Source organism: Delphinus delphis, chromosome 6 (assembly GCF_949987515.2).
Source record: "Delphinus delphis chromosome 6, mDelDel1.2, whole genome shotgun sequence".
Classification (NCBI taxonomy): Eukaryota; Metazoa; Chordata; class Mammalia; order Artiodactyla; family Delphinidae; genus Delphinus; species Delphinus delphis.
This window is the reverse complement of record NC_082688.1, coordinates 66,193,004-66,209,020: the sequence shown is the minus strand read 5'-3', so window position 1 is coordinate 66,209,020 and position 16,017 is coordinate 66,193,004. Positions and strand designations below refer to the sequence as shown.

The window sequence follows — 16,017 nt, the reverse complement described above, 5'->3', positions numbered from 1 at the left end:
AAAACTAAACAATATTCTATTTCCTCATAAATTTATATGAGATAAAACTTTCTAAAAAATAATCAAAATGATCAATAGTTCAGTAGTTACCTCTGGTGAGAGAATCAGGGTACCAGTAAAGGGTGAAGGATACAAGTAGATATAAGTTATTAGTAATTTCCTACCCTTGAATTAGTTGGTGGGACCAACAGTGTTTATTATAACAAAAAAGTAACAATTAAAATAAATATGCATGTAACATAATACTGGGTCATGATACAAATCTTATGACTAATCCAATTCTGTGCACCTGATGTCCAAAAAATTCAATATAATACAATACAAATGAAAAAATCTTATGTTTGAGTTGTTAGCAAGACAAAATATGCTGGGTTGAAAAATTACTGGATCATTAAAGTTAAAGGATCATTAATAAACATTTAAGCTCCCAATTACGTACTTGTGTTAATTTCATTTCTTTAAATTCTAACACTTAAAGAAGTACTGAGTGCCTTAAAAACAAATAACTTTATAGGAATAAGATTGTTTTATAATACATATTTAGAGATGACAGTTACCTTGAAAATTACCTAAAAGAGGTATCACTGGATATTTTCTATGTGACAGGCTCTGCATTTGACATGCATTATACCTCATTAATCCTCACAAAACTCTTATGACAAAGATACTATTAATATCAACATTTTATTTGTGAAGAAACTTTGGCTAAAGGGTTAAGAAATTTGCTCAAGTTCACAAAGGTCACAGGCAAAGCTATAATTTGATCCCAGGTTTATTTGAATCCTGAATCTGCATATTTATCTATACATTTGTACTACCTCACTTAATAGGACAAGAATAGGTAGAAACGTCAACTGATCTGTCCAAAATCATATATCAAGATAGTGATAGAACTGGGACTAAATGGTATTAACTACCAGGAATTATAGCAAGTACTTTTATGCGACTTTCTAGTCAATACTCTTCTCATTCCATTACCCCATTCAATAAAACGTCTCGAAGTGGACATGACCTATTAATTTCCTCTTCATTATCATATATCAGCCAAATGTTTCATCCCAATAACTATACCAGATACACCCTGTGTTTCTATATGCATTTCTATATGAATCCACATTGTATATAATATTTATGTCTACAGAGTACAAAAAATAGCACAACATAAATCTGCCACACTTATATTCTAATATATGCAAATTTATTCAATTTTTGTGTTTTAGTCAATTATACTAGAAAATTTAATATGATATTATACTGGGTAACATTTTTAGAAAATGTCTCACCTGTTCTGAGTGGTCTGAATCACATTCTTGAGGTAAAGGATAGAGTGCTCCTTGTGACTCCTGAAGCTTTTCTTTTAATTTAGCGTTTTCCCGCTCTTTTTGAAATAGCTTATCCTGAAGATTAACAACACTTTGTCGGAGCATAGCTTCACTTGATTTTGTGGTTTCAAACCAAATATGTAACTCATTGTAAAGCTGTTTCAAAACATATATCCAAATTTATTAATAATCAATAAAATAGTTATGTCTATATATTTACACATATGGTCTATATATGACATACTCATTGCCCTCAAGTTATTTTAATAGTCTAAGAGGAAAAACAATATAAAAACATATGGGAAACTAAATGATATAATCACATACCAATACAAAACTCCAACTGACGTTAAAAAGACAAGATGTTCTATTGGCCAGTTGTAATACAGGGGTGCAAACATTTTAAGCTAGCTATATTAATCTTCATGATAAAGAACGGATTTAAGCTGTGAGAGGTGAAGAATAAAGGCAGTAAAAAGGTCATCTATGCAGATAACTGGGGGAAGAGATTTCAGGCAGTGGAACCCAGTGCAAAGACCTTGAGGGTGAAGAATACCTGGTATGTTCAAGTGAAAAAACAAAGTTAAATGTGGCCAAAGCAGAGAGATTAAGAAGCGAAGGCAAAGATGAGATCAGAGGGGTAATGCAGAGCCAGATCATGTAGAGTCTCACAGGTTGTAGTAAGGACTTCGGCTTTTACTTTTAATCAGACAAGAAACCAGTGGAGGTAATTTAAGAGAGGAATGACCTGATTTGATTTACTAAGTTTTAGCAAGAACATTCTGGCATCTATGTTGAGAATAAACTCAAAGTGGGTAAGGTCGGGAGCAAAGAAACGAAGTAGGAAACTACTGCAAACATTCAGGTAATGCAAGTTAGTGGTCACAGCAGGGGTAGTGGGAAGTAGTAGGATTCCAGACGCCCTCTGAAAGCAGGGCAAACAATAGCTTAGTTTTGAACATGTGAAGTCTGAGATGCCCGTTAGGCATCAAGTTAAAAGATGCTAAGTAGGCGATTAGATATACTCTTTCCTAGAGTTCAGGGAAGAGATCCAGAGCAGATAATCAAATCTGGGAGTGATCAGCATATAGACAGTACGGTTTTGAAAGCCTAGGTGAGTAGATAAAATCACCTAGGGTATGAATTTAAAGAGAGGGAAAAAAAAGAGGTCCTAAGATTTTGGCTTGGAACATTTTAACATTTAGAGGACAGGGTGACTAAGGAAGACTAGAAAGCAACAGAAAAGAGACAGCTAGAAACTGAAAGAAGAAAATTATACAACTGTTATATGCTGTAAGCCAGAAGGGAAAAAAAGGGTTTCAAAGGATAGAGTCATCGACTGTGACAATGTTGCTGGTAAGTGAGGTAAGATGAAGACTGCTAAAAGATTACTGAATTCAGCAATATGGGAGTCACAAATGATTCTGCAAAGAGAAATTTTAGTGGAGTGAAAGGGGCAAAAACTTGATTGGAATAGGTTCAAAAGAGAATGGAAGAAGAGAACTTTGAGACAAGTTAACTCTTGCAAGGAATATTGCTGGAAAAGGAAAGAAAGGAAGGGAAGGAAAGGAATATAGTAAGGTCAAGACAGGTTTTTTGTTGTTGCTTAATTGTTTTGGTCTTCCATGCAGATCAGAGACACAACAGCATGTTTTTATGTGGTTAGAAATGATCCAGTAGGGAAAACTGACACCGTAGAAGAGATGTGGAATGCCTCCTTCTGAAGTTTATAAAAAAAAGTTGAGGAGGGAGACCTCAGTAATCAAATTATACTCTGGTAAATCCACGCTGTACTTTACATGTTTCTGTTGGAGCATGGGGAGGAGGAGGAGAGCAAGAGCTATACATACTGTCATGGAAATATACTCAAGGCATATTATTTGAAAACAGCAAGTTAACGAACAGTAAGGATAGGATAAATTAATTAATATTAAAAATGTAAGATACCTAGATTGGTGATATGTGTATATGTACACAGACACAGTATATAATGCATGAAAAGGTCTGGAATGACTACTCAGATGATTACCCCTGGGGAGGGGAATGAAATGAACTGGGATGAGTGGAAGAGAACTCAAATCTGTTATATTAGCATTATCAGTACTTCTATATCATTTCAAATTTTTATAATAATATATTTATGTAATTCTTATATAATTAAAAAGATGAAATAATTTTAAAATATTCTGTTCTTCTAGAGGGACTCTAGGATACACTCTCAAATATTAAGAGCAGTAAAGTCTGGGGCAATGGCTTCAGGCAGGAGGGCAGAGAACTTTATTTTTTTATACGCTTCTGAATTTTTTGAAAATTTATCACAAGCATGTATTACTTTGGTAATAATCACTTCAAATAAAAATGCTTAAGTATTCAGTTGTTTGAAATGATATAGAATCTACAAAAGTTCTCAGGTAGGGTATTAAAAAAATGGTTGCTCTCTGCAAAGGCTGCTAAGGAGGATCAACCAAAAAGTAGAATTAAGGCTGAAACAATTTATCTTAAATTTTAAGTTAAGCAAAGCTGAAAAAGGAATCTGAGAACAAAAGATTGAAAAAGTAAATAGCAAAGGAAACACTGCCTTTTTCTTCCACCTTACCAAGTTCTCTCTGGCTAACTGAGACGAGAAACAGCAAAGTATTTGCACATGAGAGAAAAGAGTTATGAACTTTAACAACAAGCAACCCTAAAGACATATTTTAATATAACTTGCCATGGGTTAGGGACTTTCAAGCAAAAATCAAGAAAGAGAAAGAAAGGTTTGCGTTAAACACCTACACAGTGAAAAAGAGAAAAGAGTTAAAGTTACTAATAAGGTCCAATTTTTCAAGTCAATTTAGCAACGGAGTCTGGTTTAGAAACAAAAGCATAATGGGCAATCCCGCTGTATAAAACAAAAAGGTGGAGCTGTTCTATTCAAAGTGGAGAGGATGGACACTACCCTGATGCTTGGTGTCATCCTCATCCTGACAGAAACTCGAAGGAAACACAGAATTTAGTCGAAAAACCACAGTTACAAAGCATCATTTGAAAGTATGTGTTTAAAGTTTACTTAATAGTTATTTATTTCATATTAATTATAGATGTTGAATTTCCACAGTGCTTTTTTAGGAGAAGAGTAAGCTTAGACAGAAATAATCCCCAAATAACATAGACTGCACCATTTAACCTCTCTAAGCCTTGGCTGCCTCAACTATTAAGAGGAAATAACATCAATCTCATAGGGTTGATCTGTGTAGAAAATAAATTATTTCTATAAATGTGTACACCACACAAAACATAAAGAATTCAATAAAAGTGTTTTTTAATTACTAGCTGTAAGTATTGCTGCTGTGTCAGCATACCTAAATATCTGGGTAAGCCTTCTTGAGGGGCTCCTTCAACAACTGTAAAGTAAAATGACTACTTAAAAGAAACACACAAAATAAAGAGAAAGATCCTTGGAAAATATTGATCCTAAAGACCTCATCAGCATACCCATTTGTGTTTGTGCAGATTTGCCAATAAAATAATGTGCAAATTCTATAACTGAAAGACTGCTTTAGGTCATAAACTAGAATCATACTTGTTGAATAATTTCTCATCATAGAAGGCTGAATAATCCCATTCTCCAAATCCTTCCTGGTTTGAGGACTACAGTTCTAGTATGTTTCATAGTAGATATCAAAACTCCAATTTATAAAAACAATATCCTACAGAATAAATTTGCATGTATATTTTAAATGTTTCGGCCTTAACAGCCATAAAAATACTCACATAATTTTGAATATTACCAAATTGAATCATATTTCATTTTTAATTTTGAAGAAGCAATATAAAAGGGAGTAATAAAGCAATATTGAAATGTGCAAAAATTTGAATTCTATATATTTTTATAAGTTCACACATATAAATTTACATTTTTATGACAGAATAAAAGCGTACTTTTTGATATGATATACTTTCAGCTGTGTGAACATCTTCCTGGTTCCTCAGTACCTTCTGTGTGTCCATGTTCAGAAGCTGAAGCTGTTGGATCAGTTCTGCTTGCTGTGCTGTATGTGCACTGTTCTGTTTGTACAGATTCTGCAGCTCCTGCAACTCCTTCCTGTGCAAAGCAAGCAATAGAGAGAAGCATGAATAAAGATCATCTTAGTTAAATAATTTTGTTCATCTAAAGTTATAGATCGGCCTCCAGTTTTTTCATCTATTATTTTTTACTGCAGGCAAACATATTAACAAGAGAAATAACATATGAAGTATTTAATATTTATCACATACACCTAGAAAGTATTGATAGAACTACTATGACTTTCAAAGCCAAATACTTATCAATTTTCTTTTATAGCTTGATAGTAATAAAAACCCTGGATATACAGTCATACTACCACCTTCTTATTGAAATTAAGTTACACTTCAGTTCCAAGAATTAATAAGCACTGATGCCAACTATCAGATAGTTCTGAATACAGGGTAACTCAACCTTTCATTTTATATTATATAGAAACTTAAATGTATTAAAAAGAATCCCAAAAGGTAAATTAAGTTTTCAAACAAAAGTTCCTTAAAGCACCACTAGTTTGTCACCTCAGGGGCCTAGGCTGGGATTCCTGTGACTCCTCTTGAAGGAAATGATGAGGTTTTTTGTCAGAAGGAAGGAGAGCAATACAAGGTGAAATCACTCCTTGCAACCCACCCAGGGTAAACTTGGTAAGCAGAAGGACAAATGAACTGGAGTGACAGTCTTCATGGCCCTAAGGGTCCAGGAAAACCACACCTCTGGGATAGAGGTTTCCAGATTCCTGTGGTGGTGAATCCTGTGTGATACAGGTCATATAAAACTGGAAAATATGTTGTAAAATAAATTTGAAGAGAAAGATATTTATAGAGATGTATTTCACAGAAGTATACATTATAGTATATATTTTGGAGACTATTTTTAATGGAGACTGTTCTTTACTTATAACCTCAAACTGGTGATTCATTCACATAAGATAAATCTTAAAAGAAAGAAGAAACATAAAAGATATGCAGACAGTTGTTGAACATGGATGAATATTAATATGGGAGAAATGAGCTCTGCTTATTTATTTATTTATTTTTAATTTCCATTTTGGTTTTTTTTTGCCTTGCCACATGGCTTGCAGAATCTCAGTTCCCTGACCAGGGATTGAACCCAGGCCACAGCAGTGAAAGCGCCGAGTCCTAACCACTGGACCACCAGGGAATTCCGGAACTCTGCTCTTTTACAGGTTTAGAGTATTAATATTCTCCAGATACAACAGAAACCCCTGAACCCACACAGATAGATGTACATACACCATCTGCCTTCGTCCTTTTGATATAACAAAAACAGCACAGACTAGGTAGTTTACAAAAACCAGAAAGTTATTTCTCACAGTTGGGGAGGCTGGAAGTTAGAGATCAAACTGCCAGCATAGTCAAGTGAGGACCCTCTTCCAGGTCGCACACTTATTGTTACATCCTCATACGGTGGAAGGCACTCGGGGGCTCTGAGAGGTCTTTTTTACAAGAGGGTTCTACCCTCATAACCGAAGCACCTCCTTAAGGACCCCACCTCCTAATGCCATCACATTAGGCATTAGAATTTCAACATATGAATTTTGGGTGGACACAAACATTTCGACTATAGCACTTTTTTTCTGTAACTATTCAAGAAACTGAAACCTGTAGAAAATAATAGTCCAAAAATGGGGGAAGGGAAAGAAGAGAATCAATAATGATACATGCCTGAGAAAATATAATACAAGAGAGGGAGAGAAGAGACACATAGTAATGATTCTTGCTGAGTATTGTCATTTTTCAAGAATAACACTGGCAAGAATTATCAAAGGAGATAGGCAGTAGCTGTAGAATAAAATTCCATCAGCACAGATAGTCAAGATATGTGTTAGCCAAGAGACCTAAGTAAATGTTGCGTTTAGAAAGGAGACATGATGAAGATAATACATATCATCTTTCAATACAATATAAAACACAGAAAACGTTCTCCTCTAATAATAGAAGATAATTTTTCTTAAAGAGAGGGCCAGAATCAGTCATTGGCTTGGATTTAAGGGTCATCTGGAACAAAATATATGTATCTTTAATCAGAAGAAACATTTGAGTTGGGAGATGTTCATACTATGAGACAGTTGGGGAGTAAAAATCAACTAAGAGAAGAGCATATTCTTGTCTCTCATCTTGTGCTATTTTCTGGGCATACTCTCAGTAAACGGAATGGAAGCATAATTTTATATTATGTATAAATGTTTCTTTCTTTGTGTCTTCTCACACCACCATCTGAAAAGTAGATGAGATAGAATGTACAACAATGTTGCAAATATGAAAGTGGAAACTGATCAGTATCAAAGTAAGCTGCAAATAAGGCTTTGGAAACATACATCTGGACCGCTGGAAAACACTGAACTTGTGTAGACCTATCTTCATTTGAAAATAAGTAAAGAAAAACAAACAGGAATTATTTAAAAGGAGTGCTTAGAATTAAGAAAAAAGAAGTTTTATTGTGCATACTCAGAGGAAAATTATACCTCTGAGTAGGAGTTACTGAAGGAATTATAAGAAAGGTCTAGAAAATGTATGAAAAAGAAACCATTGCACTTCTCTTAATTATCTCAATAGAAAGTCAAGATGTGAAGATAATCTTAACAAAAATGTCTGTGAAGGTAGGGACTTTTGTGCTCACTGCTACAAATGGACAACCTAGCATAGTTCCTCTAGCCTATTAAATATTGGTTGTTGTCTTAGACACATCTTATATACCTCTTCAGATTCAGCTCACCAGCCTCCTAGATTCTTAGTCCCTTGCTCTGCCTCAGACTATTAACTACCACTTAAGCCTATAACATTTATGCAGCTATGTGGCTCCATCACTTGAGGTCAACCAGCTGCATGCCTAGCATATTTGTCTCCTTGTACCACTTCCAGATTAGGATAAAATGCTACAACACAGGCATGGTATAAGCAGCAAACTTTGATCAATGGAAGATAAAACACAAGAAGGTTTTTTGTTTGTCTTTTTTGTTTTTTCTATCTGATGGATTGCTATAGGGCATGGTTTCTTTCTATAGTCTGTCCAGAATCAACCTGAGTGTCTAATTCAATGCACCTGATGTCTCTTCATGGCTCATCATGAAGCAGTGGCCAGCACAATGATGTGTTTCCTTGAATTACTCTTTATCCTTCCCTGCCTCAGATTATTCTTCTCTCACTCACTCTGCCTTGGAATTGAATCTCTCAAGTAAGTAATCAGTAACCTTCACTCAGCCTCTGTTTTCTAGGATATATGGGATAAGACAGTTGTTGAATGGATGAAATGATAAGGATAACATAAAGAAGAAAGATTGTTAAGAAAGAAAGATGTCATAATAGCATTAAAATCCATAATGAGAGAAGTTATGAGGCAAACCAAAACTATGGAAAGTAAAATTAATTGGTAGGTTCAAACTTGAGAAGTTCCTCCAAACACGGATTAAAAAGAATAAAGGAAAGGGTGAAAGGGTAGGTTGAGCTAAGACGATGCTGAGAACCAACGACACTTCTTCCCATCTCAAGAAGAATGTTGTGTCCGGTCTTACATTTAGGTCTCGAATCCATTTTGGGTTTATTTTTGTGTATGGGGTTAGGGAGTGTTCTAATCTCATTCTTTTACATGTAGCTGTCCAGTTTTCCCAGCACCACTTATTGAAGACACTGTCTTTTCTCCATGTATATCTTTGCCTCCTTTGTCATAGATTAGTTGACCATAGGTGCGTGTGTTTATCTCTGGGCTTTCTATCTTGTTCCATTGATCTATGTTTCTGTCAATATTATGACATAGTATGAGTGTGTTTCATGTCTGGTAATTGCAATCATTGTTGCTTTTGTTGTGGTCATCCATTTACAATGCTTGGTGTCAGTTTATTTCTCTCTTGTAAAAATAAAATACAGTGTGTGTGTGTGTGTGTGTGTGTGTGTGTGTGTGTGTGAAAATAAATAAATAAATACTTTTTAAGATTAAAAAAAAGAAGAAGAATGTTAAGCTGATTAAAAATACTGTATTGCTCAGTTACAGTGATGTTTACTAAGGGATTGAATAAGCCATAGGAGAAATTAGGAATATCCCTTTAGACATCAAATTTGATAGCAAAGACTGACAAAGGGTTTCAGACAGCATCTATAGGTTATTTTGCAGTTACCAAAAAAAAAAAAAAACCAAAACGTACTGTTACAAAAACAAAGATTTGCTTGCTCACATTACATGTGGCTTTCCCCTATCCTAAGACCCAAACTGGAGCAGTAGACGGCATTAGTAATATGCCACTCTAATGGCAGAGGGCAAAAAGTAAAGGCAATTCAAGCAATGACTCTTTTAAAACACTTGCCAGGACATGATATACATCACTTTCACACTCATTCCACAGGCCACGTGGCTAAATCTGATGTTAATGGAGGAGAAAGCATACTCCAGCAACAGAGAAGGCCCTGGTAAAAATGGGCCTTTAAGGTGAATCAAAATTGAGTATAGGAATAAACACATCAAGAGTAAAAAGTTTAGTGAAGAGCACTGAAGCAATAGAGAAAACTAAGTCTAAATATCTTTAGGCACTGTGGTTATGCATGAGGAGATAAAGGTTATAAATCCTGAGATGCAAAATGAGAAGGAGTTAAAATGGTTGAATGTATGTCCTATTTTACTAAGTGTACGTAGCAGGGTATCAAATCCAATTCAAGATGAAATGTAGTTTTTTTTAAAAAAAAAACATAATTACATCAACCTCCAAAGTTTTTTTCATGCCATTTCTTTCTTAGTTTTAGAAAAATAGTTAGTGGTTCTTATAGAGAAGAAAAAATTATCTGAGATTTAATAATTCTTTCAATTTCACTTCAGTGTCTATTGTTCCATTATATCACAAAAACTGAAGTTATCACTTATTAGAAAAACATGTTCGGGACTTCCCTGGTGGTCCAGTAGGTAAGACCCCATGCTCCCAATGCAGGGGGCCTGGGTTCAATCCCTGGTCAGGGAACTAGATCCTGCGTGCATGCAGCAGCTAAGAGTCCTCATGCCACAACTAAGAAGTCCGCATGTCGCAACTAAGAAGCTTCATGCTTCAACTAAGAAGTTCGCATGCCACAATGAAGAGCCCATGTGCTGCAACGAAGACCCGATGCAGCCAAAAACAAACAAACAAAAATGTTCAATACAGTCCCTTTTATCTAAGAACTTGTTTACCTACTCTTCAATCTATAAATATGTGTTGAGAAAAATATAGAACGATTCTAATAAAATTTTAATGGCTATTATTCCTCTGGGGTTGTATTTTAACTCTAATTTTTTCCCTCTATCTTCTTTGTACTTTTCCGTACTACATGTATTTTCTTATAATTCACATGTATCATTATACCTAAACAATTATGTACTTAGTTTGTTACCATATAAATATAACCCCCCAAAAAGAATAGCAATATTAATTTCAGAGGAATTAAAACTCAAGGCAAAAAATATTATACAGAAAAAAGTAAAAAGTACAATTCACAGTAAAATCAAAATAATTTTGTTGGACACTTTACCTACCAAATCATAACACATCAAAACAGAATAGCACAGCAAAAACAACAAGTAATAAAAGGAAAATCAGTAGGAAACTATAGGGGAAAGAAAGATTCCATTTAAAACAGTAACAAAAACCATGAAAGAGCTAGGAATAAAAATTTAAGAAGAAAGGTCAAAACCAGCATAAGGAACAAAACATTTCATAAGGACAGAAAGGTACTGAAACAAATGTAATGGCACTCCCATTCTCTGGGACAGAAAAACTGACATCATCAAGAGGGCAATTCTCCTTCAGTTTGCTTTTAAATTTGATGGCATAATAAAATAGCAAACAAGAAATAAGCCACTTTAACCTAAAGTTTATATGGAAAAATTAATTAAGCAATAAATGTCCAGGAAAGCTCTGAAAAAGAGCAGAAATGGAGAATGTACCACATATTCTCTTATCCAATATTCATCATCTCTAAACTATTACTCTCTGTACTCTAGACTACAATCTAGCCTGAGAGGCCAACTTCCACAGACTACATTACATTGGCTCCCTTTCTTCTGGGTTTATATTTGAGTAGCTGAAAGTGCTGGTCCATGATTAGAGGGTAAAGGAAAAAGAGGTCAAGGTATTTCTTTCCCTATCTCCCTCTCCAATGAGCCACAGTTGGCAGTGTCTCTGTTCCTGTATCTAAGAATACTTCTCCTATTAGTCAGCCTCTCTCCCAGGGCTAGACTTCTCACAGAGATCCAGTAAAAGCTTCTCTCCTTGCCCCTTCTGGCCTGGGGGTAATAATAGTTTCCTGTTGCTGATAATTTGTATTCCTCTGCATCTCAATATCTATTTGGAGAGAATAGACATCTTTATCATACTGAGTCTTGCAAATCATGAACTCTGTATTTATCTGTACATACTAGACTTTCTATTTCTCTCAATAATGTTTTACAGATCTCTGTATAAAGGTAACACATATCTTTCATTATATTTGCTGTTCATATTTTTACCTATATTATAAATTATATTCTTTTTAAGTCTATTTCCTAATTTTTGTGCTGGCATAAAAAATGCATTTGAATTTTCTACACTGACCTTGTATCTACCAAGTGTGCTAAATCCACATTATTAATTTTAGAAATCTTTCTATAAATTTTTTTTGGGTTTGCTATGTTAATTACTCATATATAGGCAAATAACTAGGTCTTTATCTTTCTTTTCCAGTTTTTTTAATTTAAATTTATTTTTTTATAAACCAGGTTCTTCTTAGTTATCTATTTTATACATATTAGTGTATATGTCAATCCCAATTCATCCCACCCCCACCCCCGACTCTTGCTTTCCCCCACCTTTGGTGTCCATACATTTGTTCTCTACATCTGTGTCTCTATTTCTGCCTTGCAAACCAGTTCATCTCTAGCATTCTTCTACATTCCACATATATGCATTAATATATGATATTTGTTCTCCTCTTTCTGACTTACTTCACTCTGTATTACAGACTCTAGATCCATCCATGTCTCTACAAATGACCCAATTTTGTTCCATTTTATGGCTGAGTGATATTCCACTGTATATATGTACCACATCTTCTTTATCCATTCGTCTGTTGATGGGCATTTAGGAAGCTTCCATGATATGGCTATTGTAAATATTGCTGCAATGAACATTGGGGTGTATGTTTCTTTTTGAATTATGGTTTTCTCTGAGTATATGCCCACTAGTGGGATTGCTGGGTCATATGGTAATTCTTAGTTTTTCAAGGAACCTCCATACTGTTCTCCATAGTGGCTGTATCAATTTACATTCCCACAAACAGTGCAAGAGGGTTCCCGTTTCTCCACACCCTCTCCAGCATTTGTTATTTGTAGATTTTCTGATGATGCCCATTCTAACCAGTGTGAGGTGATACCTCATTGTAGTACTGATTTGCATCTATCTAGTAATTAGTGATGTTGAGCATCTTTTCATATGCCTTTTGCCCGTTTGTATGTCCTTTAGGGACAAATGTCTATTTAGGTATTCTGCCCATTTTTTGATTGGGTTGTTTGTTTATTTAATACTGAGCTGCATGAGCTGTTTATGTATTTTGGAGATTAATCCTTTGTCCGTTGCTTCGTTTGCAAATATTTTCTCCCATTCTGAGGGTTGTCTTTTCATCTTCTTTATAGTTTCCTTTGCTGTGCAAAAGCTTTTAAGTTTCATCAGGTCCCATTTCTTTATTTTCGTTTTTATTTCCATTACTCTAGGAGGTGGATCAAAAAAGATCTTGCTGTGATTTATGTCAAACAGTGTTCTTCCTATGTTTTCCTCTAAGAGTTTTATAGTGTCTGCTCTCACATTTAGGTCTTTAACCCATTTTGAGTTTATTTTTGTGCAGGGTGTTAGGGAGTGTTCTAATTTCATTCTTTTATACGTAGCTGTCCAGTTTTCCCAGCACCACTTGTTGAAGAGACTGTCTTTTCTCCATTGTATATCCTGACCTCCTTTGTCATAGATTAGTTGACCATAGGTGCATGGGTTTATCTCTGGGCTTTCTATCCTATTCCATTGACCTATATTTCATTTCTGTTTTTGTGCCAGTATCATATGGTCTTCATTAATGTAGCTTTGTAGTATAGTCTGAAGTCAGGAAGTCGGATTCCTCCAGCTGTTTTTTTCACTCAAGATTGCTTTGGCTATTCGGGGTCTTTTGTGTCTCCACACAAATTTTAAGATTTTTTGTTCTAGTTCTGTAAACAATGTCATTGGTAATTTGCTAGGGATATCACTGAATCTGTAGATTGCTTTGGGTAGTATAGTCATTTTCACAATATTGATCCTTCCAGTCCAAAAACATGGTATATCTCTCCATCTGTTTGTATCACCTTTGATTTCTTTCATCTGTGTCTTATAGGTTTCTGAGTTCAGGTCTTTTACCTCCTTAGGTAGATTTATTCCTCTTGTTGCAATGGTAAATGGGATTGTTTCCTTAATTTCTCTTTCTGATCTTTTGTTGTTATTGAATAGGAACGCAACAGATTTCTGTGCATTAATTTTGTATCCTGCAACTTTACCAAATTCATTGATTAGCTCTAGTAGTTTTCTGGTCACATCTTTAGGATTATCTATGTATAGTATCATGGCATCTGTAAACGGTGACAGTTTTACTTCTTTTCCAACTTGTATTCCTTTTATTTCTTTTTCTTCTCTGATTGCTGTGGCTAGGACTTCCAAAAGTATGTTGAATAATACTGGCGAGAATGGATATCCTTGTCTTGTTCCTGATCTTAGAGGTAATGTTTTCAGTTTTTCAACACTGAGAATGATCTTTTCTGTAGGTTTGTCACATATGGCCTTCATTATGTTGAGGTGGGTTCCCACTATGCCTACTTTCTGGAGAGTTTTATCATAAATGGGTGTTGAATTATGTCAAAAGCTTTTTGTGCATCTATTGAGATAATCATATCATTTTTATTCTTCAATTTGTTAATATCATTTTTATTCTTCATTGATTGATTCGCGTATATTAAAGAATCCGTGCATCCCTGATATAAATCCCATTTGATCACGGTGTATGACCCTTTAAATGTGTTGTTGTATTCTGTTTGCTATCATTTTGTTGAGAATTATTGCATCTATATTCATCAGTGATATAGGTCGGTAATTTTTTTTTGTAGTATCTTTGTCTTGTTTTGGTATCAGGGTAACAGTGGCCTCGTAAAATGAGTTTGGGAGTGTTCCTTCCTCTGCAATATTTTTGGAAACTTTTGAGAAGGATCTGTGTTAGCACTTCTCTAAATGTTTGATAGAATTCGCCTGTGAAGCCATCTGGCCCTGGACTTTTGCTTGTGGGAAGATTTTTAATCAGTTTCAATTTCATTACCTGTGATTGGTCTGTTCATATTTTCTATTTCTTCCTGGTTCCATCTTGGAAGGTTATTGCTTTCTAAACATTTGTCCATTTCTTCTAGGTTGTCCATTTTATTGCTATAGAGTTGCTTGTAGTAGTCTCTCATAATGCTCTGTGTTTCTGCAGTGTCCATTGCAACTTCTCCTTTTTCATTTCTAATTTTATTGATTTCAGTCCTCTCCCTCTTTCTTGATGAGTCTCACTAAAGGTCTGTCAATTCTGTTTATATTCTCAAAGAACCAGCTTTTAGTTTTATTGATCTTTGCTATTGTTTTCTTGTTTCTATTTCATTTATTTCTGCTCTGATCTTTCCTTCTACTAATTTTGGATTTTGTTTGTTCTTCTTTCTCTACTTCCTTTAGGTGTAAGGTTAGATTGAGATTTTTCTTGTTTCTTGAGGTAGCATTGTTTTGCTATAAACTTCCCTCTTAGAACTGCTTTTGCTGCATCCCATAGGTTTTGGGTAGTCATGTTTTCGTTGCCATTTGTCTCTAGATACTTCTTGATTTCCTCTTTGATTTCTTCAGTGATCTTTTGGTTATTTAGTAATGTATTGTTTAACCTCCATCTGTTTGTGCTTTTTAAGTTTTTTTCCCTGTAATTTATTTCTAATTTCAATGTTGTGGTTGGAAAAGATCCTTGGTATGATTTCGATTTTCTTACATTTAGCAAGGCTTGATTTGTGACCCAAGATTTGATCTACCCTAGACGATGTTCCATGTGCACTTGAGAAGAAAGTGTAATCTGCTGTTTTCAGATGGAATGTCCTACAAATATCAATTAAATCTATCTGGTCTATTGTGTCATTTAAAGCTTGTGTTTCCTTATTAATTTTCTGCCTCGGTGATCTGTCCATTGGTGTAAGTGAGGTGTTAAAGTCCCCCACTATTACTGTGTTACTGTCGATGCCCACTTTTATAGCTGTTAGCAGTTGCCTTATGTATTGAGGTGCTCCTATGTTGGGTGAATATATTTATAAGTGTTATATCTTCTTGCATTGATCCCTTGACCACTATGTAGTGTCCTTCCTTGTCTCTTGTAACATTCTTTATTTTAAAGTCTGTATTATCTGATATGAGTATTGCTACTCCAGCTTTCTTTTGATTTCCATTTGCATGGAATATCTTTTTGCATCCCCTCATTTTCAGTCTGTATGTGTCCCTAGGTCTGAAGTGGGTCTCCTGTAGACAGCATATATACGGGTCTTATTTTTGTATCCATTCAGTGAGCCTCTCTCTTTTGGTTGAAGCATTTATTCCATTCACATTTAAGGTAATTATTGATATGT

The 16,017-nt window shown here is 34.9% G+C and overlaps 1 protein-coding gene across 3 annotated transcripts in view; it reads right to left on the bottom strand.

The window, feature by feature from the left end:
* The window catches only part of CNTLN (centlein), a 179,618-nt gene that overhangs the window by 36,392 nt on the left and 127,209 nt on the right, over positions 1–16,017 (bottom strand). For 2 of the 3 annotated variants that reach the window (XM_069540774.1, XM_069540775.1), the window contains exons 7-8: positions 5,244–5,402; positions 1,284–1,478 (exon numbers count right to left, since the gene is read on the bottom strand). In XM_069540774.1, the coding sequence (XP_069396875.1) occupies positions 1,284–1,478; positions 5,244–5,402 (354 nt within the window). Of the gene's footprint in view, positions 1–1,283; positions 1,479–5,213; positions 5,403–16,017 lie in introns of those variants that run through there. The other variant, XM_069540776.1, reaches the window with a different exon arrangement.